The sequence below is a fragment of the Vicia villosa genome, unplaced genomic scaffold (genome assembly GCF_029867415.1).
Source record: "Vicia villosa cultivar HV-30 ecotype Madison, WI unplaced genomic scaffold, Vvil1.0 ctg.000799F_1_1, whole genome shotgun sequence".
Taxonomy (NCBI): domain Eukaryota; kingdom Viridiplantae; phylum Streptophyta; class Magnoliopsida; order Fabales; family Fabaceae; genus Vicia; species Vicia villosa.
In genome coordinates, this window is record NW_026705354.1 from 560,858 (window position 1) to 584,065 (window position 23,208).

The following is a 23,208-nucleotide window of genomic DNA, read 5'->3' on the forward strand; positions in this document are numbered from 1 at the left end:
CACCCCCCGGTTTCAAAAACACTTGCACGATGCATATGATGCGGCTCGACGCGTCCAATGGCGGTCGACTATGAAGTGGAAAGAAAGTCTCGCATAGTCCAAATCCCGTCAAATCGACACACACCCGATCATATGCACATGCTATTAGATGGCCCATATCGGGGAATGACATCCACTTCGAAACCGGAGCGATACCGGTAAGTGATGGAACAAGTGAATCATGAAGTTTCTCAAAATTTTCTTGATTTTCATATAGTCGGGTGTACATGTCCCGATGCAAAGTCAACTCCGAAAGAAGTTCCCGTCGAACTAAAGTGTGATTTTCTTCCCCTTTAGCGAGCAAACCCCCAACGGCCCGATATCCACAATTGACGTCGCCTCCATTATCAATTATGTTATCGATATATTTGTGCATAAAACGTGGCATCTCATCAATGTAGATAATGGGTGAATTTTTTATCGGCGGTGTGCGAGGTGGCTTCGAAATACGGGCTCCTTTGTTACCACTACACTTGGACTTCGGTGTCGGTGAATCCGGGAATGATGCATCAACATGTTCAAAGTAGGAAGGAGATCGTTTTGTTGATGTGTCTTCTTGTATATTTTTGGACTTTTTCGGTGCACCTTTCGTTTTAACCGGTTGAGATGGCGGTTTCAAATCGGTGGTCTCCGGAAATGCAATTTTTCGTAATTGTTCTTTTATGTGCATTTTCATTGTGTCATCCGCATTAGCAAACTTCTCCATTATCACTTCCAACTCGTCGGAGATGGTGATTTTGGAGTCATTTTCTTTCGGCGGGTCAAAATCATCAAAACGAAGCTTCTTCCAATGGTCGGCTACCTCATCCATGCGTATTGGTGAATTCAACTTCTTCTTTTTTGAAAGTATACAAGCACATGGAAGGCCGTATGTCTTTCTAATGGTGCACCCACATAAAGAACTATCCGGCCCCGTGGTCTCCGACCGCTTCGCTTCATGAAACAAAAAATTCAAACCCGATTGGGATATGTTGTAAATCAATTGGGAGATTAGAATTTGACCCTTATACCGGTGTTCCATAACCGTCTTGCTCCGACCGAACGTTGTTTGAATTTCATTGTGTTGATTTTGGAGCATTTGGTTCACGGTGTCCCATCCCCGACACAAATCTCCCTTGCTATCACCCAACCACCTCTTCAAGACCGCATGTGCGGATTCAACTCGGTTAGTCGTGGTGCAACCAAGGTGTCTAACTCGATTTGTCCAAGCGCACACGACTTTTTCCTTGACTTTGTCAAGAATGGTGGATTCGACGTAATGACAAAAAGTCTTAATGGAACCACACAAAGACCTAAAGTGTACCAATTTCTCGGTATACACCTCTTCGGAGTATGCATCTAAAATTTCCCTCCATGCCGCCATTATCCTATCAACCACAACACCGTCTTTGATAACTTTACCGTTTTCATCCGGCCTATCTTTTGTCCCAACCGCGGGTTTCAACTTACTTCTCACGTTGCAAGTTATGTGATACCGGCAAAGTAACGCGGTAGATGTCGGGAAGACGGTATCGACCGCATTCATCAAAGCATTGTCTTGGTCGGTGACAATGACGCTTGGCATAACATTTTGATCAACTAACAAAGACTTGCATATTCCCAAAGCCCATGTAAAGTTTTCTTCTTTTTCACACTCCAAAAAAGCAAACCCGACCGAATAAGTCTTGTCCGTCGAGGTCACACCGACTATCTCTAGAAGAGGAAGCCTATATTTGTTTGTCTTGTACGTCGAATCCATGACAAGAACGGTTGGAAATGTGTTGAATAATTTGATACTTTCGAGATGAATCCAAAAAATATCACGCACCGTAACTTTATCCTCGGACGTTCGGAAACTTGACACATATTTGTTATCGCCTAATAGTTTCAAAAGTTGTTGCATTTCCGACCGAGGGTCCATTTTCAAAACTTTGAGATTGTATCGTTCATTGTAAACTTGCTTGATATTTGAAACGTTATCTGGTTTTTTCCGTTTCAAATCGGCAAGTATGTTGCGAGGCGCCACTTTAACTATCGATAAATCCGAAATCACAATCTTCTCTTTGCGGGACAAACTACACGCCATTGGATGCCCGTGTAACTTGGCATCCAAGGCATGATTATGAATTCCACAAATGACGCTTAAACGCCACAAATCATCAACCCTCAGAGTCGCGCGCAACTTAAACGGACACCCGCACTTTCTCGATCCAGTGTCTTCGTGTTTTAACACCCGGTTTGATTGTACATAACTCCCACCCCATTCGCAATTCAAAACAACAAAAGCTTTCCGCCTACTATTTCCATTGTCGAACCTTAAAATAACAATTCCAAATCCAAGTTTACTAGCTTCGTTACGAACCCAATCAATCAATTGTTCGCGACTAGCGAAGCTCCGATCATTTGTAAATTGTTGCCGTACATCAACCGCATCGATCATCGACATAACTTCCGCTTTAGCCACTACGTCGTTGTGCACAATGTTGTCCGGATGCACCATACATAACATATGCAAAAATTAGCAAAATTGGCCAAAACTGTTTTTTTTTTAACTGTCAGGGCTTATTTCGGAAGTACATTTCCGAAATATGTTAGGTAACATATTTCGGAAATGAACTTCCGAACCATCGCAGGTTTCAGCATAAATTTGTTGAATCAATGTAGTGAAATAGGGGATGAAATGAGAGATGTTTACCTCAAATTGTAGCTTTCTATGCTCCCTTTAACGTGATCAACGGTTTGAAACTTGATTTTGAGACGAAAAATGGATGGAGATTGATTGAGTTTTGGAGAGGGTTTGGAGAAGTTTTGGAGAAAAAATGATGAAATAGTGAAGGAGGGAAAATTGTATATGCAGGTATGTTTTCGGAAATGAACTTCCGAAATATTCACGGTTTTGAATTTTCATGCAATTCGGAAATGCATCTCCGAAAACACCAAAAAAGTGGTGTTTTCGGAGATGCATTTCCGAAGTCAGAAAAAATCTAAAAAATAAATAAATTCGGAGATGCATCTCCGAAGCAGGGGCAAATGGGGGATTTCGCTGGGGGTGACCCCCGTAGGAAGGTGGGTAAAGAAAAAACCTTTTGAGAACCCATATATCTGAGTTGAGTGTTTTTTGAGGATTTTAAATAATTTTTAAATCTTATTACATCTCTTTATAATACTTCAAAAAATAAATATATTTTTTATCCTACCCTAAAAAAAAAAAACACTCCCCAAAAAAGAGAGAAAATTCTCAAATTTTTTCCTCTCTCCATAACCCTTATAAATCTCAAACAAAACATGAACCAATATACGACAAATTTTGGTTTCCTATTACCTTAACATGGAAGAAATATGAAAACGGAAAAATTATCAAAAACATCCTAAAGTATGAAAAGCCTTTAGAAACATCTTGACCTAAAATCTTAGGGATGGCAAGGGGTCGGGTGCATTCAAAATCACTACCTGAACCCGAATCCAAAGACTATTCGGGTGACAAAATAACATTCACGCCCTCATCTGTATTTGAGTTTTTTCACCCAAACCCAAACCCGCAACAAAATACATTTTTCTACAACTTTCCACTATATATATCGAATGGCACCCGAACCCAAACTCAATCAACTCGGGTTTTCACCTGTTATCTCGGGTTCGGGTGGGCCCACGGGTTTGGGTCTGTTTGTCATCCCTAATAAGTCCTTGACATTTAAGCACCTTATTGTTAATTAAGTCCCAGATATTTGAGACATTATTGAGTATACTGCCATATCTCTTGGTGATTCTAAGGATGACCTTAAAATCTGGGATATTTATTACCAACCAGAATAATTTTCCCTCCATTCAGTTGCTGCATACATACTATATCACCACTATCTTTTTATTAAAGGAACATCATTGAGTAAAAAGAGTATCAATATGTGAAAGTTATCCAAAAAAAAAAGGGTGAAGTTACCTTCACTTGAAATCCATAATAAGATAGAAATCAAACATTACCCTAAAAATTGTCCTCTAGAAACCCATGTAGGCATTTATATAATTTAATTGCAAATAAGTGCCTCAAGGCTATGTACAAGCAAAAGAGGAACATTGAATCTCTAAGGAAATATATCTCGGCAGAGACAAGCAAGAAGAAAAAAATGAGGGAGTAAACCGCTCGGATGCGAAAGCCAAAAATGGTTGATTCACCCCATCAAATGCAGCAAAGCAATTTAAGTTAGACCTGTACGCCTGTTTGTTTATAAAGTCTCCTTCAAAGTCAGATTCTGTCTAGAGCATCAGCTGGCAAGTTTAGATCAAACATTTCACCGTCTTTTCTGGCACGCTTACGAGAAGAACATCCACTCTCTTCTGACCGATCAAACTCTGCTGTTACACCTACGCTTGCAGCATACATATACAAGAATCCTTTCACTCAGTAACATTTCTGAGCATCCACTAAGTCAAACTGAAGAAAACATATATAACAACATTCATAACATAATACAATAACAAAGCTCAAAATATAAATGAATTTCGTACAGTTTTCATGTTGCGATTATTTTCAAGAAAAAAGTTAAATTTAAAACAATAATAACAAATAAAGCAGATAACAAACTTGAGTAATATATTCATTCATCTCCAAATATCACAATTCAATTATGGAAATTAAATCCCTCCGTACTAACAACAATTTTATTATTAATTAAGGCTAATATCCAAAACTAACCGATACCAATATGATCACCACATATATACATATTAAGACAAGATGCATGTTTCAAAAGTAAACGAAGTTATATTAGTTTATACTGATGTACTGCAGTCAATGTATGGTGCTATACTGTGGAGATAGTACCCTTACCCATATTGTTGGCTTTATTGCTCCAACAAACTTGAAGTTCCGAAGCCCTCTCTATGCCCTTTGATTTATATGGTGCTATACCGTGAATAGTACCAAGATTAATAGAACCCAATAAATCATTCTCGATGCACTCATACCTGCATTCATTACAAGAATTCACAATTATCAATGCCAAATGGAAGATACGTACTAGAAACTTATCTAAAGCATGGCACTTACATTTTCTTACAAAGACCATCAATCAGTGTTGACAGATCTATTATCTGCATTCTTATCTCCATAACCTTATCATATTCAAAAGTATCAAAAGGCTCCTCCAGCATCTTAGAGAGTTTTTCAACATTTGACTCAAACTGCTGCTGTTGATCCTCAAATAAGTTCTGCTTGATTACCCTTTCAGCTTCTGACATTTCTTCTTTAAAAATCTCATCTCCAAACATATAAAATGCAAATGCATATGAATATGAAAGGACACGCCTAGATCTGAAAAGTCTAGAGAGTCCATTATGTACCCAGCTATAATCACTGAGTTCAGAACTTTTTGTCTCTTCCGATTTAGAAATCCTCCCTCGTATAGTATCTTTCAGTTTACTTTCAAGCTTAAAGGAGTCTGTGTGAGCTTTATATCGGTTATGATAATGCATGTACCGATACAGATCCCTCTTTGCCCGCTCAGCTGTTTTCTCTTGTTCTTTGAAGCGACCACAGCTATGACCCGCTATACTCGACCAAGTATGATCCCGGCCAGTAGCTCCACCACACAACCAACTGTGCGAAAAAAGGGAAAATTATAATGGAAAATACAAATTCATGTTAGCTAGAACAGTCATAGAGGGCACCATGATCCATATTACAATACATATTTAAAATAAATTGAATCTATAAATAACCAACTTAAGATAAGTTATTGTATGGAAAAGAGTAATAACTGGGGAAAAGTTGAATGAGAATGTATAATGCAAGAAGACGGAAAACTCACCAAAATGCTTGACCACAAATACAGCTAACCAAATTACAACCACCATTCTTCTCCACCGGTTTGTGGCACTTTGGACAAGGTTTTGTATGAACAGTTATCCAATTAACAGTTTCTGATTCATCCCGACACTTCTTTTCCCAAAGCTCCCACATTAAACATGAACAGGGTGAGTGTGCTTCTGCCAAGCAATTAAAACAAAACTGATCTCCACATGAACATTCTACTTCACACAAATTATCACCCTCCACACGAATTGCATTCCCACAATGTGGCGTGCTCGGACACCATTTAACTCTTTTATTGTCTTCGATGTAGGACTCAAGAAGAAATCGTTCATACTTCTCTGCCATATCAGGGTGCTCTCTAGCGAGTAGAGTTCTTACGACAGATTCATCACAAATGGAATTACACTTGTGAGCCATGCATCTGATGCGTTTACTTTGACCCTCATTTATCTTGACAATAAAATGCTGTGTCCAACCTGTAAAAATAGATGACCAAGATTAATGTAATGTAATTCTTTTCAGTCATTGACAAGGGCATAAAAACAAGCTGATGCAGATCCTAACTCACTGCTTAATGCATTATCAATCAAAACAATATAAGCCAGGCCATCTGACTAATACCTTATAATCTCGTCGAAAGGTGATAGATGTTCTATTAATATAAATCCTTTTATGCTGCCTATTAAGTTGACGTCATGTAAGATGTCAGAAAAATAAGTAGGACCCGCCATTATTTATGTAGGGTCCATTAATTTTGGCCGTGTGCTTCTCTTTTTTACAAGACGGCATATTGTCATGTTCGATGGTAACATTATGGATTCAAATGCAATTTTTATTTTTTACCAAAAAAAATTCTTAAAAAAAAGAAAAAAACCAATAGTGAAAGAATAAACAAACACTCACAGGAGTTGCAAAAGCAGTGACCACAATCCACTCTTGTTACTTCATCACTAGGAATGTCGTCCATGCAGATTTCACACATTACCGAAGCACTAAGAAGTGAGTTAGAGCCACGACACTCATCCACACTAACACCAGCCTGAGCAAACATATATGCCTTCCCTTTTTCCACATAAACTTCAAACAAATGGTCCACATCCCAGCGATGATAAATTAGCAGCGTACGTGCATGATGTTGTCTTACAGAAAGCATGTCCATCACTCGGCGCAAATCCTCCTTCTGGAATATGAATGTACATTGGAATCTCAGTAAAAAAAACAAAATATCTAAACAAAAACACAAATTCAAATTTTTTTCTCATATTACCTGTGCAGCTAGCAATGATTCCTCAGTAATCACCTTCAAATAATAAATACAGTATTAGTCCTTTGAAATTGGATTATATATAAGTGATTCACAAAAATTTGTTTCCAAAATCTACACTTTTTTAACTTTTGCGAAATCAATCGTCATTCTGTCGAACCTATCACAAATCTAAACATGAATTATATATAAAGAACAAAAAGGTTACAGCAAAAACAACACGAGATTCTCAATTATAAGTCAGACAGAAAAAAATTCAAATTGCTTAGATAAACTCAACACCCATAAACGATCATGTAACAAAATACAGAAATTCAACAAACTATTTAACCAAAACAATTATAAAGCTCCAAACTTTAATATACCCTCTTTCTCTCTTAACATAATGCACTTCATCATTAACATAATAACAATCAACTCAATAACAAACAGATTCAAAAACCACAACCACAACCAAAAAAAAAAATCACACTCACTCACACAGACTCAAACAATCACGAAAAACATCTGCATCAAATAAAAAGAAACCGAAAAAACAATAAAAAGGGGAAAATCAACGAAATCGAAAGAAATAAAAAACCTGAGCAGTGGAAGAGAGTAACTCAAAGTTCTGATCATTATTTTCGTACAATTCGCAATCGGATTCTTCTTGATCAGAGTAACGATAATCATCGTCGCTGCTGCCGTAATCGTCCATCGGAATCGCAGCAGTGAGTGATTGGAAACAAATGGGAAAATTAGGGTTTTGGAGATTTGATCGATTTAATAGGTGATCGTAAAGAACGAAAAATCAGTCGAGAAAAAAGGAACGTATTACTCTTAACACAGAGCACACAACACAAACACACAACTCTTCCTTTTCCCTTTGCTTTCTTATGCTCTCACACAGTTATATTATGCATATTTATAATCCTAAATTCTTTCATAACCAAGTTTTCGTTGGATTGGATTAAAATTTTAATTTATCTTAGTAATTAATTTACAATATAATCATATCATATATAATCTTACGATATCTTTGTTGATTTTTTATTTAAAATCTTATATAGATTAAATTTAAGATTTTATAATTTTATAATATTTCTATTGTTCTTTCGATCATTATTGTTTGTTAATTCATTTTATCAAGAGATTAATTGATATGATATGTCGATGTAAATCTATAATATAAGAAAATTAATGGTTGTGGAAAAGTCCAAAATACCCTTATTTGATTTTTTGCCACCACATTAAAATTGTGTTTTTTGGTCTTTGTACCATAAAGTTCTTAATTTTATTTTTAAAATAACACAACTCTATATTTTATCAAACTTATCAAATCATTCTCTGTTCTCTATTTTTTTTCTCTTTCATCACTTTTTCACTTATTTCTTCCAAAAAAAATCTATCATCTATAATATAAGAAAATTAATGGTTGTGGAAAAGTCCAAAATACCCTTATTTGATTTTTTTCCACCACATTAAAATTGTGGTTTTTTGGTCTTTCTACCATAAAATTCTTAATTTTATTATTAAAATAATACAACTCTATATTTTATCAAACATATCAAATCATTCTCTGTTCTCTATTTTTTTCTCTTTCATCACTTTTTAACTTCTTTCTTCCAAAAAAAATCTATCATCTATAATATAAGAAAATTAATGGTTGTGAAAAAGTCCAAAATACCCTTATTTGATTTTTTGCCACCACATTAAAATTGTGGTTTTTTGGTCTTTGTACCATAAAGTTCTTAATTTTATTTTTAAAATAACACTACTTTATGTTTTAACAAACTTATCAAATCATTCTCTGTTCTCTATTTTTTTTCTCTTTCATCACTTTTTCACTTATTTCTTCCAAAAAAAATCTATCATCTATAATATAAGAAAATTAATGGTTGTGGAAAAGTCCAAAATACCCTTATTTGACCTGAATATTTTAAATTATTTTATATACGAGAAATTTTTAAAAATATTTTTTTATACGAGAAACTGTATTTATGATCAAATATTTTTTATCAAAAACTGGTATACGGTAAAAAACATATTATTGATCTAAATATTTTTATTTACAAAAATTTAATATTTATCCAAATATTTTTGTAAATGATATCTAAACAAAAATAATATTTGTATACAGAAAAAAATCTATTATTTACGAAAAATGGTATTTATGATTCAAATATTTTTTATTTAAAAATGGTATACGGAGGAAATTTATTATTGATCTAATTATTTTTATATACAAAATTTATAATTGATCCAAATATTTTTGTATATGATACCTAAACAAAAATGAAGTCTGTATACGGGAAAAAATTCTGTTATTGATTTAAATATTTTTATATACGAGAAATGGTATTTATGATTAAATATTTTTAATCTAAAAATGATATACGGGAAAAATTTTATTATTGATCTAAATATTTTTATATATGGAATAATCAATTATTTATATAATTTTTTTTAAAACATTTTTATTTAAAATAAATGATTTATCTAAATGCGCGTAACCGAACAGACCCCGTGCGTATGCACGGGTTTGTTACTAGTTCTTTTATATAATCGTTACATCTAGAACCATTTATTGATGATGTTTTAGATCTGATTAAAATAAAAGTGAAACACTTATAAAAATTTAATTATTATCATAAATTGGTAATGTAAAATATTAGTGTATATCAATTAAATATTTTGATTTTATTTTTAAATATAAATTTGTTCATTTTTTAAATTATAATCAATTATTTTAGGAGTGTTTGTTTCAAATCTATATGAATTAGATTACCTAAAATACATATATAGAAAATAGTTTTTCTCAAACTTATTATAAGATTGAGTAAAAATTAGTCTCACGAACATCAAATTATATGATAAATACATTTTTAAAAAAATCTAAAAAATATATTTTTATATATTTTTATTTTCGAATAATTCATTCTTGAAAATAATTTATGAATCTTTGACGCTCTCAATGTTCTAAATTTACATCATCATTATTCGTTTTCTTTTTCACTTTCTAAGAAGAATTAAAAATATCTCAAATAATTAAGAAATTATATTGTAATTATTAAAATTAAAATTTATTTAAAATAAATTCAAAAAGACATAATTTATCATCTTCAACAAACCATTCTCAATTACTATAAATTATTTAATAGAATTGTCGTTTAATTATTATTAATATTAGAATTTTATTTTGAGAACAAATATTAGACACAATCTATGAAACAATATGTACAATTAAGGAATAACAATTTAATAAAGCATAAAAGTTCAGTGCAAACCACACATACATCCGGATAGCATCCAATTCAAGAAAGAAAATTCACTATCAATAGTATTAAAACACTTGGCCTTACATGAACACACCTTGTTCACAACTTCTGCCTAATATTACCCATTGACTTTCTATTTAGGACTCCCCCTAAATATGAGAACCCCTTTCACTTTCTCTCAGTTACTAACCCTAGTAATCAAGTTCAATAAGCAACTTAAAAAATGTTGAATTACAACCAAACTAAGCCAACCAAATTTTAAGCTTTAAGATATGAATCAAAGCGCTAGAGTGGTGCACAAAATAACACAAACAAAGACTAAAAAAAACCCTAACACATGGAATCTTCAATACTTTTACAATGAGAATTTGATCATGTCCAAAATTATAGGATATTCTGTTAAGATTTGTTTTTCAAATATCCTCCAAAAAGATTTGATTTAAATTTAAATCTCCATTTAAATTTATTTGATCATGTCCAATATAATCAAACAAATGTGCATAAATGCATTACTAAAAGATAGCAACGAATCTACAAAAATCTGCTTGAAATAACTAAAAAAATAGCGGGCAAAACAACTATAACATTGGCCTGCTGACAAGAGCCAAATGTTGTACATGTGTTGGGACATATGTTCTCACATGTGTCATTTCTTCACAAAAATAGCTTGAATATACCATGTGTGTTTTGCATAATGTAGTCAACCCAAAAGAAATAACAAATATTTTAAATAACAAATGTGATTTTAGATTTATTTAATGTCTAATAATTAACTCAAGGTGAGTCATGTCATATGCGAATTGTTTTGTATTTGCTAGTGTTTTGCATGTTTTAAAGGAATTTATGGTTTTTCATTATAAGAAAAATAGTAATAAAGATTTAGATTTGGATATTGAATTAGGATAACTTTTATAAGTTCTAGGAAAAAAAAAGTCAGTTATCTAATTAGCTCAAAGGTGTTATGAAAGGGCCATTAGAGGAAACGAGTGGGACATGAGCTTGGGTCGCCTGAACGGAGATTGGGTCTCCTGACTCAAATCCATGTCCATTGTTATTGTTAATCTACATCTCCAATATATGAAAGATGAGGTGTTTTTGAAAGGGTCAGATTGGTCAAAACTGCAAAGGAGGAAATCTCTCCCCCAATTTAGAACAAAAAATTTTCCCCCTATTCTTACGTATTGTTTGAGAATTTGAGTGAAGATTGTTTCCTTCCTATGATTCGGCACATAGTTCGTGTCAGATGTTATGTGCATGTGTGTCTTGGAAGTCGACATAGAAATGGAGAATGTGTGAAAATTTCATTGATTTAAACCTAATGTGCCCTAAATACCCTTACTGTTCTCGAACATTGAGAAGTTGATAGACAAATCGTTAAGGTATAAGACTCTAAATTTTATGGATGCCTACTCTAGTTACAAACAGATAAAAATGGACCTTATGGATACACCAGAGACTACATTCATGTCCAACAACTACAATTATTATTACAATATCATGTCTTTCAAATTAAAGAATGTAGATACCATTTATCAAAGGCTCATGGATGTCGTATTCTCTAATCAGATAGGGCACACCTTAGAGGTTTACATTGATAACATGGTTGTAAAGATCCCTGAAGAAGAAAACCATTATAGTGATCTAGAGAATATTCTAAAGTCGGTCAAAAGATGTAACATGTGTTTGACCCAGCCAAATGTTCCTTTAAGGTTTAGGCTAGAAAATTATTGGGTTTCGTGTTGAGTAGAAGAGTGATAGAGGAAATTTTTTTAAAATGTCAAGCCATAATTAACTTGGGGAGTTATACCACAGTTACGGAGGTCCAGTAGCTGAAATGGCACATGGTCGCCCTCTCTATATTTCTTTCTTTTGCATGGGACAGGTGTAACACCCATTAATTTAATTAATTATTTAATTAAATGTTTTCAAATTATTTGTTGAAATTATGAAATATTGTGAATTGTTGACATAAGTTTCTATGTTATTCATTAGTTGATTAATAGTAGTAATAATATTAGAATAATACAAGACAAATTATATGGGCTTAAATTCTATGGTTGTATGTAGCATAAGTGGGGGTGTGAGAGTTGGGCCCAATAGAAATATTAAAAATTGTGAGGTTTAGTTAAATAGAAAATTAGGTTAATTATAAAAGGAAGAGAAAGAATTGGAGAAAGTGGTTAACGTGAGAAGTTGCGGAGAAGAGGAAAAAGAGGCAAGACCTAGGTTCAATCGGAGAGTTATAAAGTGACCTTCAATCCAAGGTAATGGTGGGGTTTTGACTCTATAATGGGGTTTATGATGGATATTATGTAGGGATTGAGTTTGTGTAAAATTGTTGCTATGTATAATTGTTGTTGTGGAATATACCAAATCTTTGTTGTTCTCCTATCTGATTGTTACAATGCTTTGAAGTTGTTGTTTCTAGAAATTGGTGTTGACTGTCATAAGTTTTTATACCGCTGCAATATTCCAATTGATAAAATCGGGCTGTTGGAAAATATGTCAGTAATATTATAGTTAATTTATTGCTGTGATTTTATGTTGTGTTGGTCTGAAATTGGTAATCGAGTGAGAAACTGAGAATCGAAGAAATTCTGAAAAAGATAGAAAAAAATTATTGAACATTAAATTGTGAGAGGCGACTGCCTTTCGTGTGCCTAAGGGTGCGTTTGGTTCGGGGTAGATGGAGGGGAGGGGAAGGAAGGGAATATTTTTAATTAAATGTGTTCGGTTCAAATTTTATGAGGGGAGGGGAGGAGAGCAAAACCCCTCCAAAACACACTTTTTGTGTCCCTCCAAATCGAAGGGATTTGGAGGGGAGGGGAAGGAATCTCAACTTTAATATTTTAAAAATTATTATAATTACTATAATATCCTCAGTTTTATTTTAATATTTCAAAATTATTCATTTTCTTTTGTATTATTGCTCCCTTCTGTGTGATTTTTCTCGATTGCTTCTATCAACTTATTATAATTATTCTCCACCTTCAAATTATTTTGAAATTTTTGTCCTTGATATAAATCATAATCATTTCACTTTTTTTGATTTTTTTTATAACTCTTTTATGTTTATTTATGTTTTTTTTTCTAATTTTGTTATGTATCCTATCATATTTTCTTTTATATCAAATTTTAAATTTTTCATTTTAATTTATTTATTTATTTTATTGAAATATTTAAACCATTTATATTTAATAATAAATCATTTTATGTATTTTATGTGTTAAATAATTTATTACGATTTCAAAGTTGTTATCAACATATTGTTTAATTTGTTTTTGAACATTGTATTCGAATTAAGTGAACTCAATTTTTTAATGTTATGTAGTTAATTATAACTTTTTAGTCACTCAATATTAAAAATTTTACTAACAAAAAAATATGTATAGATTTTTCACATTTGAATATCATATTGTATCACTTATATAAGATAATAAGGATAAAAATGTAAATTATTAATAAAACCCATCCCCTCCCTTCTTGAACCAAACATATTTTTAATTAAAATCCCTCCCTTCCCCTCCCCTCGTTTGAACCAAACACCCATCTTATTAAAAAAAATCCCCCCTTCTCTCTCCTCCATTAAAATCCCTCCCTTCCCCCTCATTTGAACCAAACACACCCTAAGCGAGAGAGAGAGAGGTGATTGTCCCTCGTGTGAGAGAAAGTGAGTGACGCCTGCCACTAGGGATGTGTGGCGCCTGCCCCACACTTAGTAAATAGTTAGGTGGCGCCAGCCGTCATAATGAAGGGAGAGGGAGGCGCTAGTCTCCTAGTAGGGGGTGAGTGCCCCTCAAATTTTAGTGCATCAGACTAGCCATGTGTATTAGTTTAGCCATTTTCCTAATTAATTATAGTGATATGTAATTACGGAAGCACATGTAGTTAATGAAAAATTAAACTAATTATTGGTTAAACATTTTAGTAACAGTGACAGAAAATAAATAGCAGGAAAACATAACATAAATTAATACAGTAACCAGTAGTGAATATCAGCAAGTAATTAATACAGTAAATTAATAGTGGAAATAGTATACACTATCAGGTAGTAATACACAATGGAATTGCTAATAGCAGTATTAACTTGTGTAACAGAGCAGACAATACTAGTAGCGTTAGTAGAAAATCAGTTAGCCTGATATAGTCGAATTATCCGAATAACTACGCGGAATGATTGTAAAATATTTCGCTTGAGACCGTGGATTGTATAAGTTGTTGTAATGTAGATTTTAATGATCTGAATTGCAGGTGGCGATGAATTTTGTTGTGTTGCCTCGATTGATTGGCGAAACCAAGTCGTAGGCTTATGTTAGTGTTGAATTGTTGTCGTTGTTATTGTTGCATTCATAATCTTGTCGCATACATAGCATAAAAGTTGGGAGCTTATGCTCTGTAAGTTGGCCTGGATTGGCAAAAGTTATAAAGTTGAAGGCTTATGCTTTGAAGATGCCTCTATTAGTTGGCAATATTATATTGGGAACTTATGTTCTGTTGGTACCACATGCATATACATTGTAACGAGTCGCATTTCATGTTGCACCTTATGTTGAATGATGTGATGACGAAATAATGGTTATATTGTGTTGATGATATTATTGTGATAAATGTTGTTAATTAGCTGTGAAGCGGTGATTTTTTAAGAACTGATTCTAATATAGTATTTATCATACATTTGATTATATTGTCTGATATCTCACCCCTTCTGTTTGAATGTTACCTCTATGTTGGTAACATGCAGGTAATCCAGAATGAAGGTTGTTTACCTTCAGTAGTTCGAGTCGGTGTCGTCGCTCTGATACGTAACACTCAGGAGAATGAACGCTTGTTGCTTTATTGTTGTTATTACTTCAGTTGTTGAATTTTAAGTTGATTTTATTAAGTACTTTATTGCATTGAAGTTGTTTTCAATTGGACAAAGATGTTATGTCATTTGAGTTGAAGTTTGTGATTCCGCTTGTCATACCCCAAATTTTGACCCTAAGATCATACATCAATTGCATTCAATCATGAATTAGGAGCACCATTGTGAAGCTTTATCTTTGATATTGTGATCGTCTCTGAGGGGAATCATCAAGCACTTTTAGCTTTTTATTTGTTTTTACTAACCAAAATCCAAAAATATGCATTTTGTCTCTTTTGTTTATATTTTACAGGTAAAAGATCGGGCAAAAATCAAAATAGTGCAAGGAAGCAAATTTTTGAAAATTTGAAGAAGGAAATCGATTTACCTAAGAAGGAAATCGATTTCCCTGGGGCAAAAATTCAAAAAAAATAGGAGGGAAGCTTGACATCATTTTGGCACCTTTTTCTTTGATCATTTTTGTTATTTTACCAATTTTCCACCTCATCAAAATTAATTCCCTTCATTTTACCATTTAAATACCATTTTACCATTTAAATACCATTTTTACCATTTAAATGCCACTTAAATACCAATTAAACATAAGCTAATTACCAAATGCAAAATGACCAAATTGCCACTACTCTTACTCTCATCCTATAAATAGAGGTCTCTACACTCTCATTTCTCAAGCTTTTGAGAGCCAACAAACCTCTTGCAATTTCTCTCCTCATCCTTACCAAATTCACCAAAGCTCTTTTTCTTTCATAAAGTTTGTGAGTCACATCTTGAACCTCACAAACTTTGAGCTAAACCACCATCCATTTCACTCTTTTTTCTTCAATTGTTGAGAGATCAAGATTTGTGTTGGTGATTCTTGAAGTAAATCTAAGTTTTATTCAAGATTTGGTAATTTTCTTCATCCTTATTTATCCATCATAATGTGATTCTTTTGTGCTTGTATGTGATGCATCTTTGATGCTATATTGGTCCTATTTGATGGTGAATTGATGGAAAATTCGTGCTTCAATTGATATGTGATCATAAGGTGTTTGTATGTTTGCTTAAGTCAAGTTTTATGCTTCCTAATGCTGATTTTTTGAAAACTGCACAGAGGAAATCGATTTACTCCTTAGGGAAATCGATTTCCATTCCGTTTCTGCGCCAGATTTGAAAACCTGCACTAAGGAAATCGATTTCCTCCTTAGGCAAATCAATTTCCCGTGGGACATAATGTGTTTTTTGCCTTTTTTATGCTTGTTTTGGCTTCCTTCTTCCTCCACTTCATTAATATCATTGGATCTAGGATGTTGATAGGTTTGAAATGACGTAATCCATAATATTAGATGAATGATATTAATGATAGTGTGATTTGATTATCCTTTTATGCATTTTATTTTTCTTCTTCCATTTCATTAATATCATTGGATCTAGGATGTTGATAGGTTTGAAATGACCAAATCCATAATATTAGATGAATGATATTAATGATAGTGTGAGTTGATTATCTTTATGCATTTTATTTTCTTCTTCTCCTTTTTTTTCTTTTGATCGATGAAAGTCTTAACACCTTGAGAATTCTTATGGATTCTTGGTAAAGACTAGATCGTTACCTATTTTCTTTTCGTGCGGTATTGCTTTCGGAGAGTGATCTACATATCACTTCTCTCGCATGCATTAGCACATAAAGTTTTGACCGGCCTCGTTGTAGGGTGATTTCTACATAAATCACTTGGCGATCTGCTTAACATAGCGCAATATTTCGTGTCCCGAATCAAAAAAGATCAAATATGGAAGAGAATTGTATGCGGTTGATTTAAGACTTATGGAGGTTTATCGTGTAGTCGCTATGATTTTGTCAAGCTTCTGATAAATTTCCATTGAATTTAAATCCGAGAACATCCTTCACTCACCATCGATCTTCATTACTAACTTTGATAACATACTTGACAAGTTTCAAGATGGTTATCTTTAACATCTAACAACTAACTTTAATTTCCGCAATTTATTATATTGCTCTCTTTATATTTCTCGCTTTATCGCTTTATTTTATCATTTCATCATATTTACATTCCGCTATTTTTTCTTTGTCCATTTGGACGTTTATATTCCGCTATTTTTTTCTTTGTCCATTTGGACGCTATGTTTATGTTTCCGCTATTTTCTTTTTGTCCACTTGGACCATACTTTACTTTTATGCCAAAACACTAATAAACAACAAAAATCTAAAAAACGTTTAAGGCTCTCTTTTGGACTATTGGTTACTATCCCTAGCATTTTGGAGATTCGGACTTATGGACTTAGTGCCTCTGGACCCTTATTCTATTGTTATTATGCTGTTATTCTATCTGTCTGGCATTGGATTGTTGTCTGTTTGTGTATGCAGGTATTTCCTTGAAAGTCCTTGATGGTTAATTCCAAGGCATTGAGATAAGGATTTTACCCGAAAACAGCCGTTACTCTGCCCGATTTTCGTCAGAATTTTAATGTGCTTAATGCAAAGTGGTGCTAAGATAATAAGTTCATCTGGATCCCCAAGTGGTAATATTTTGGTTTGGTATTGATGAGTCCAAAGGATGGGAACTCTACCTTGACTCATAATGTCAAGTGTTGGCTTCTTCTTCGGTTAGACCGTTTCTTTCCTTAGTTTTTATTTTACGCAATAGGATAGCCTCTTCATCTCCTCCCATTCTTAAATTTTCAAAATCTTCTCCCTTTTTTCAAAAACCTTCTTATGTCTGTAAAACCTCTTTTTAAACCTTTTCTTTAAAAATATCTTTTGCCCTTAGTGGCTTTTTCTTCAAAGTTTAGACGCTGTTAATTGTCGAAACGAGTGGCGATACCCCATGATTTTGAAATTGATTGATATAATGAGATCTTTTCCGCGTGAGAGAGCTAGTGGCATACTCGTTGATTTTATCCGAGTTGGAGCCCTTCTTTCATTTGCGATGCAAAGAACTCATTTGTTCTCATGCTCAAAATCCACGGCTGAGTATTTCTCTCCGACGACGATAAAGTGTTTATTCGTTTTTAAACGTTTTTTCCCTTTAAGTGGAACTACATTAGCTCTGACTTCTCCATTTCACCGAGGAGGTATGTAGGCACAAGGCTCAATGTCTTTCCGAGCTTATTTTAAAAATAAAACAAACCCTTTTTAGCACACACAACACAGATTTTCAAAAAGGTTCCTGTGGAGTACCACAGATATGAGGGGTGCTTAAAACCTTCCCCTTGTATAAACAACACCTGTACCTAAGATCTCTTCTTTTTGTTTTAAAAAACAAACTTTGGGTTTTATTCGTTCTTTTCCCTTTTCCTTTGGAAATAATAAAGCGCGGTGGCGACTTTCACTGAAATATTGAGTCGAGTCAATCCTATGGCTTCGATCTCTGATTTTCCCCGCTACACCGCTGCTTAATTTAAAAGTTGTTTTATTTTTAAAGACTAAATTATGTTGTTATCGGTTCATCCGAATTTATGTGTTATGTATCTGTTTTACATGCGATTAAATATCGTGGTTTTGAGAAGTAAATGTAGCATCCTCTTTATGTGTTGAAATTTTGTAACTCTGGTTTTTTTAAAATATTCGCCGGGTAAAATGGGGTGTTACAACAAGACTTTTCACCTCTTCGACACTCTGAAGAAGAAGGAAAAGTTTGAATGGATGAACGAATATGAAGAGGCATTCACGAGGTTAGAATCTCTTTTAGGAACTCCCCATGTATTAATAGCTTTATAAGAGAGCGTATTTTGTAACTATATTTCTTGGTGACGGACAAGGTGATAAGCTCTCTACTTGTTCATGAGAAGGATAAGGCCGAATAGTCTGTCTATTTTGTCACCAAAGTGTTCAATGTCATAAAGCTAATATATCATAAGAAAGAGAGATAGGCGCTAGCGATTTTGATAACAGCAAGGAAGTTGAGGTCTTACTTCCAAAGGCATTGTGTGATGATAAAAATGAATTATCCAATCCTTCAAATTGTAAAGAATCCTTAATTGGCAGTAAAGATGGTACCTTGGGTTGCCGAATGATATGAATACTGCATTCTACTTCTACTTACAGGAAACATAAAGTCTTTAGTACTATCGCAACGCAAAAAATACCTGAGCGTAAGGAACACTCAAAATATAACAGAGTCGCAACTGAACTTTATTCATTCCAAAGGAAAGGAAAAATATTGATAAAACCCACGAAAGAAAAGCAAATGGTCGTCACAGCTAGAAGCGAGTTCAAGAGTCGGTTTTACAAGGAAAAGCTATTAGCATCACTCACACCCGTTCTACTCAATGAGACCCATTTAGTTAGTTTTGAGAAAGAGTGTTAGTGTGATTTTAGCTTACGATATTCTATTATTATGCAAAAAGAAAAGAAAGAAAACGTTTTTTTTAGATTTTTTATTATTGTGCTCGCCAAGATTTCAAAATATTGTGCCTACAAAGTCCCAGGTGCAATGGAAAAATCAGAGCTTCGTAGTTCATGGTAAAAAACCATGAATTTGTTGGTTGTTTTTAGTGAATGATGCTAAGATCGTATTCAAGGGGTTAAGTATTCCTTGTTGCTCGTGCATGGGAGGCTGAAGCGTATGTTTGCTTCCCGTAGAAATTGATCATTGCCTAATCGCATTCCAGTAGTTAAACATTGCTTGTTACTCGCGCATGGAAGGTTGAAGCGTCTGCTTGTTTCGCGTAGAAATTGATCCATGTATGATCATATTCGAGTGATTAAAAATTGCTTGTTGCTCAAGCATGGGAGGCTGAAGCGTTTGCTTGTTTCGCGTTGGAATGGATAAAACATCATTCGTTTGTGAAACATTTTTAGAGTCACGCTAGGGAAAAAAAAAGATAATTTGATGAGTTTGAAATTGATTTTATAAGGAGTCAAGTAACCGTTTTAACAAGGTGTGCACCATGCACTCATTTACTCAAGGTTTCAAAAAGGATGTGCATCCAATTGTCCTTTTTCGTCCATGTTTATGAAAAATATATTTGTTGAATATAAGTAACTGTTTGAACAAGGAATCCATCTTGTGTTCGTTTACTCGGGTTTATAATGGATGCGCATCCAATTGTCCCTTTATTCAAAGTTTAATTAATGTATTTTAGGTGGAAAGACGAATAGTCATTTTGAACAAAGTGTACACCTTACGCCTGACTATTAAGATTTCAAAAGGATGTGCATTCAATTGTCCTTTATCTTTTAACTTTATTGCGAAAAAGTTTGAAAGCGTTGAAATTTGAAAACAACTTGAAGATGGATCAAGTGTTTTAATTGATTTTGAAATGATTTTAATTAATCGAAAAAGGTACTTGATGTTGGATCAAACGTTTGCGTCGCGTTCGATTAAATTTATTCGAGAAAAGGCTTGACGTTGGACCAAGCATTTTTATTCTTTTTGTGAAATAGTTAATTTTAATTCTGATTCTTGATTTAATCAATTAAATTTAGCATGATTATTAAAATAAAATGTAACTAATCGCATATCATAATATTATAAAATAAAAAGAAAGTGAAGCATAAAATATTAAGAAAAGAAAAGAAAAAACAAAGATGGGTTAGCAGAATAACATCAAAAAGTCCAATAGAGGGGCACTGCAAACAACAATAAGGGGTGTGAAGAGAATGGGCGCAAGCCCAGTACTACTTAAGCCCAAATATAGTCAACATTGTTTGACTCAACAATGGCCCCATGATCAAGAGACTCCCAATGATTCAAAGGAATTAAGGGTGATGAAGGCAAGTGCATGGGAATTTATCATTGAAACGCTACGCATGATTCGATAAACTGACATGGTGCATGTGTGACACTTGTCACGATCAGATGAGATCACAGAGGGAAGTATATAACACGCTAGGGTTTCTTTTCCCTCATTTTTTAGAAACTTTATCTTTCTTCCTCTCAATCCTCATTCACTCTACAACTCACCCCCTTCAAATTCCCTCTTCTCCATTCCTCTTCGCCGAAGAGAGGAGGCAGTCAGAGGTGGCGCAATTGCCTTCTCTAGTAGCCCCCTCCCAAAACACCAAACAATTAAAATAGACCCCCTTTATTTCATCCCCTCATTCTGATTCCAGCTTATAATTGTTCAAAACCTCCACCAATTACCCTGATCGAAATCTCCCTCAATCGGAAACCGTAACTTCGAATCTTGGCCTTAGCAACTCAAAACCTCACATCACCAGAATAAAACCTTGTCAAATAATCCCCTGAACCTCTTTCTGTAAACAAAATCAACCGGAAACAAATGAAACTCACTGGATCAATTTCTCCCAAATTGAAACCCTAAGTCTCAAAATAAACCACAATCCAAAGTTAACTCAACATAGACCCAACCTCATATAACCCTCTGAGCGCGAAAAAAAACTTGATTCAAGCAAAAACCTCTCTAATCCTCTAGATATAAGCCCTCCATAACTGGAACTTAGTTCTCTAAACCCCCAAAAATAACCAACACAAGACCTAAGAAAACTCTACCAATCAACCAACAAACCTAAAAAAACAAACACTAAGCAAAGCTACATTTTAATTTCAAATAACATAGAGGTAAGGAAAAACTATAGCTACAACGTATCAGTCATGCTCTATGTATGCAAACAACAATAGTTCGTACAATCACTAGTTCACAAATAAATGCTGAAAATAAAATTTCTTTTATTCTAGATATTGACTTGTACACAACTCCACGAACTGAACTCTATGCAAAAATTTTACTCGAGACCACTTATTGAATCTTCCATCCCTAACAACCTGCTCCTAAGTCTTCATCTGCGAAAGTTTCCATATAATTTATTTGTCATCTTGAGCGTTGGTATGTACAAAAATCAAAAGAACTCCTACCATGTCTGTAGACTTCTGCACAGTACTACCAAGGTCAACTTGAAAAGAATAACCTTTTTCTTTTCCACTAAAATTGTCACAACTAGTCACAACACCACACACTCCTGCAAGCCTCTAAAATCTTAAACAAATATCAAATAAACATTATATCCAAAACAAGTCTCTTAAATCAATCACGAATCTTTCAAGATAAGATTAAAATCCATGCAACAATGGGAAAAGAATTAAATAGAATATGAAAGAAATTGATTGCAAGTTATTCAAGAAAGATTCAAAACTCTTTTGAAAATGTAAGAACAAGTGGTTATGGGTTTTTTAAATCATCAATGAAAGAATTTGTTTTCTAACATTAGAAAAGGTTGAGAGATAAAAATGATTTATAGGTGCTGGAGATGAAGCACAAAAAGAAGTAAAAAATCATGTTTGATTTGTGTCAATAGCATTTGGTGAATTGAGTCAAGTTAACAAAGTAATGTGGAACAAGGTCTATACTTAAAGAGAGACTTGTTTTTCTTTTGTCTCAAGTCAAGGCTAATGCATGATTCGACTCAACCAGACTATGATTCAAATAATGACTTTGTCATGATTCGACTCAAACTTGGCAGAGATTGAAGAAGAGTTTGTGATTTGACTCATGCACAACCTGTGATTCGACTCACAATGTGTATGCTTTGAATCAAAACAAGGTGTGATTCAAATCAAAGCAAGAAGTGATTCGACTCATAAGTTGCAACAAAGCCCGAATTCCTTTCTGCCTTGTTTGATTCAACTCAAGGGAATGTGTGATTCGAATCACACTTCCAAAATCTCAAAAACTCAAGTTTTCAAAGATGTTTTGAGATTCTACTTTTGGCATGACTTGAATCAATCTCAATTATGGTTCTTGTTTAACAAAACTTGACTAATTTACTTAAAGCATAATATCCATACTTCAACGCAAACACTTTGAATTATGCATGCTAAAACACAGATCAATAATTGATCCTTAAAGAGGCACAATTGAAGAGAAAACTTAAATATGAAACTAAATTCAAAGTAAAGCTTAAGGGACAAGTAACAAAACCACGTAGAGGTCTCCCTCTTAATGTATCAGAGACATACAACTTAAAAAAGAAAGGATACAATTCAAATAATCAAATTTAGTTCAACAATGAAAACATAAATTTCAAGGCTAGTGA

The 23,208-nt window shown here is 33.7% G+C and overlaps 1 protein-coding gene across 2 annotated transcripts; it reads right to left on the reverse strand.

Moving 5' to 3' along the window:
- Positions 1–3,897: 3,897 nt before the first annotated feature.
- On the reverse strand, positions 3,898–7,983 carry LOC131631294 (probable E3 ubiquitin-protein ligase ARI1). Of its 2 annotated transcripts, none has more exons than XM_058902094.1 (7): positions 7,672–7,983; positions 7,095–7,127; positions 6,731–7,007; positions 5,823–6,303; positions 5,063–5,611; positions 4,844–4,980; positions 3,898–4,377 (listed from the first exon to the last, which is right to left on the reverse strand). In XM_058902094.1, the coding sequence occupies exons 1-7, from the start codon at positions 7,786–7,788 to the stop codon at positions 4,259–4,261; spliced, it is 1,713 nt and encodes a 570-aa protein (XP_058758077.1). In that variant the 5' UTR covers positions 7,789–7,983; the 3' UTR covers positions 3,898–4,258. The 2 variants fall into 2 exon arrangements, with proteins under 2 accessions (XP_058758077.1, XP_058758078.1); XM_058902095.1 differs by having other exon boundaries at positions 3,898–4,447.
- Positions 7,984–23,208: the final 15,225 nt, after the last annotated feature.

Bases quoted from the DNA above. Each gene is read 5' to 3' on its own strand.
- LOC131631294 (XM_058902094.1), bottom strand. From the start codon at position 7,788: ATGGACGATTACGGCAGCAGCGACGATGATTATCGTTACTCTGATCAA. The intron at 7,128-7,671 runs GTTTTTTATTTC...TATTATTTGAAG, and splicing joins TACTCTCTTCCACTGCTCAG to GTGATTACTGAGGAATCATT. The intron at 5,612-5,822 runs GTGAGTTTTCCG...TTTTTCGCACAG, and splicing joins ATTTGTGGTCAAGCATTTTG to TTGGTTGTGTGGTGGAGCTA.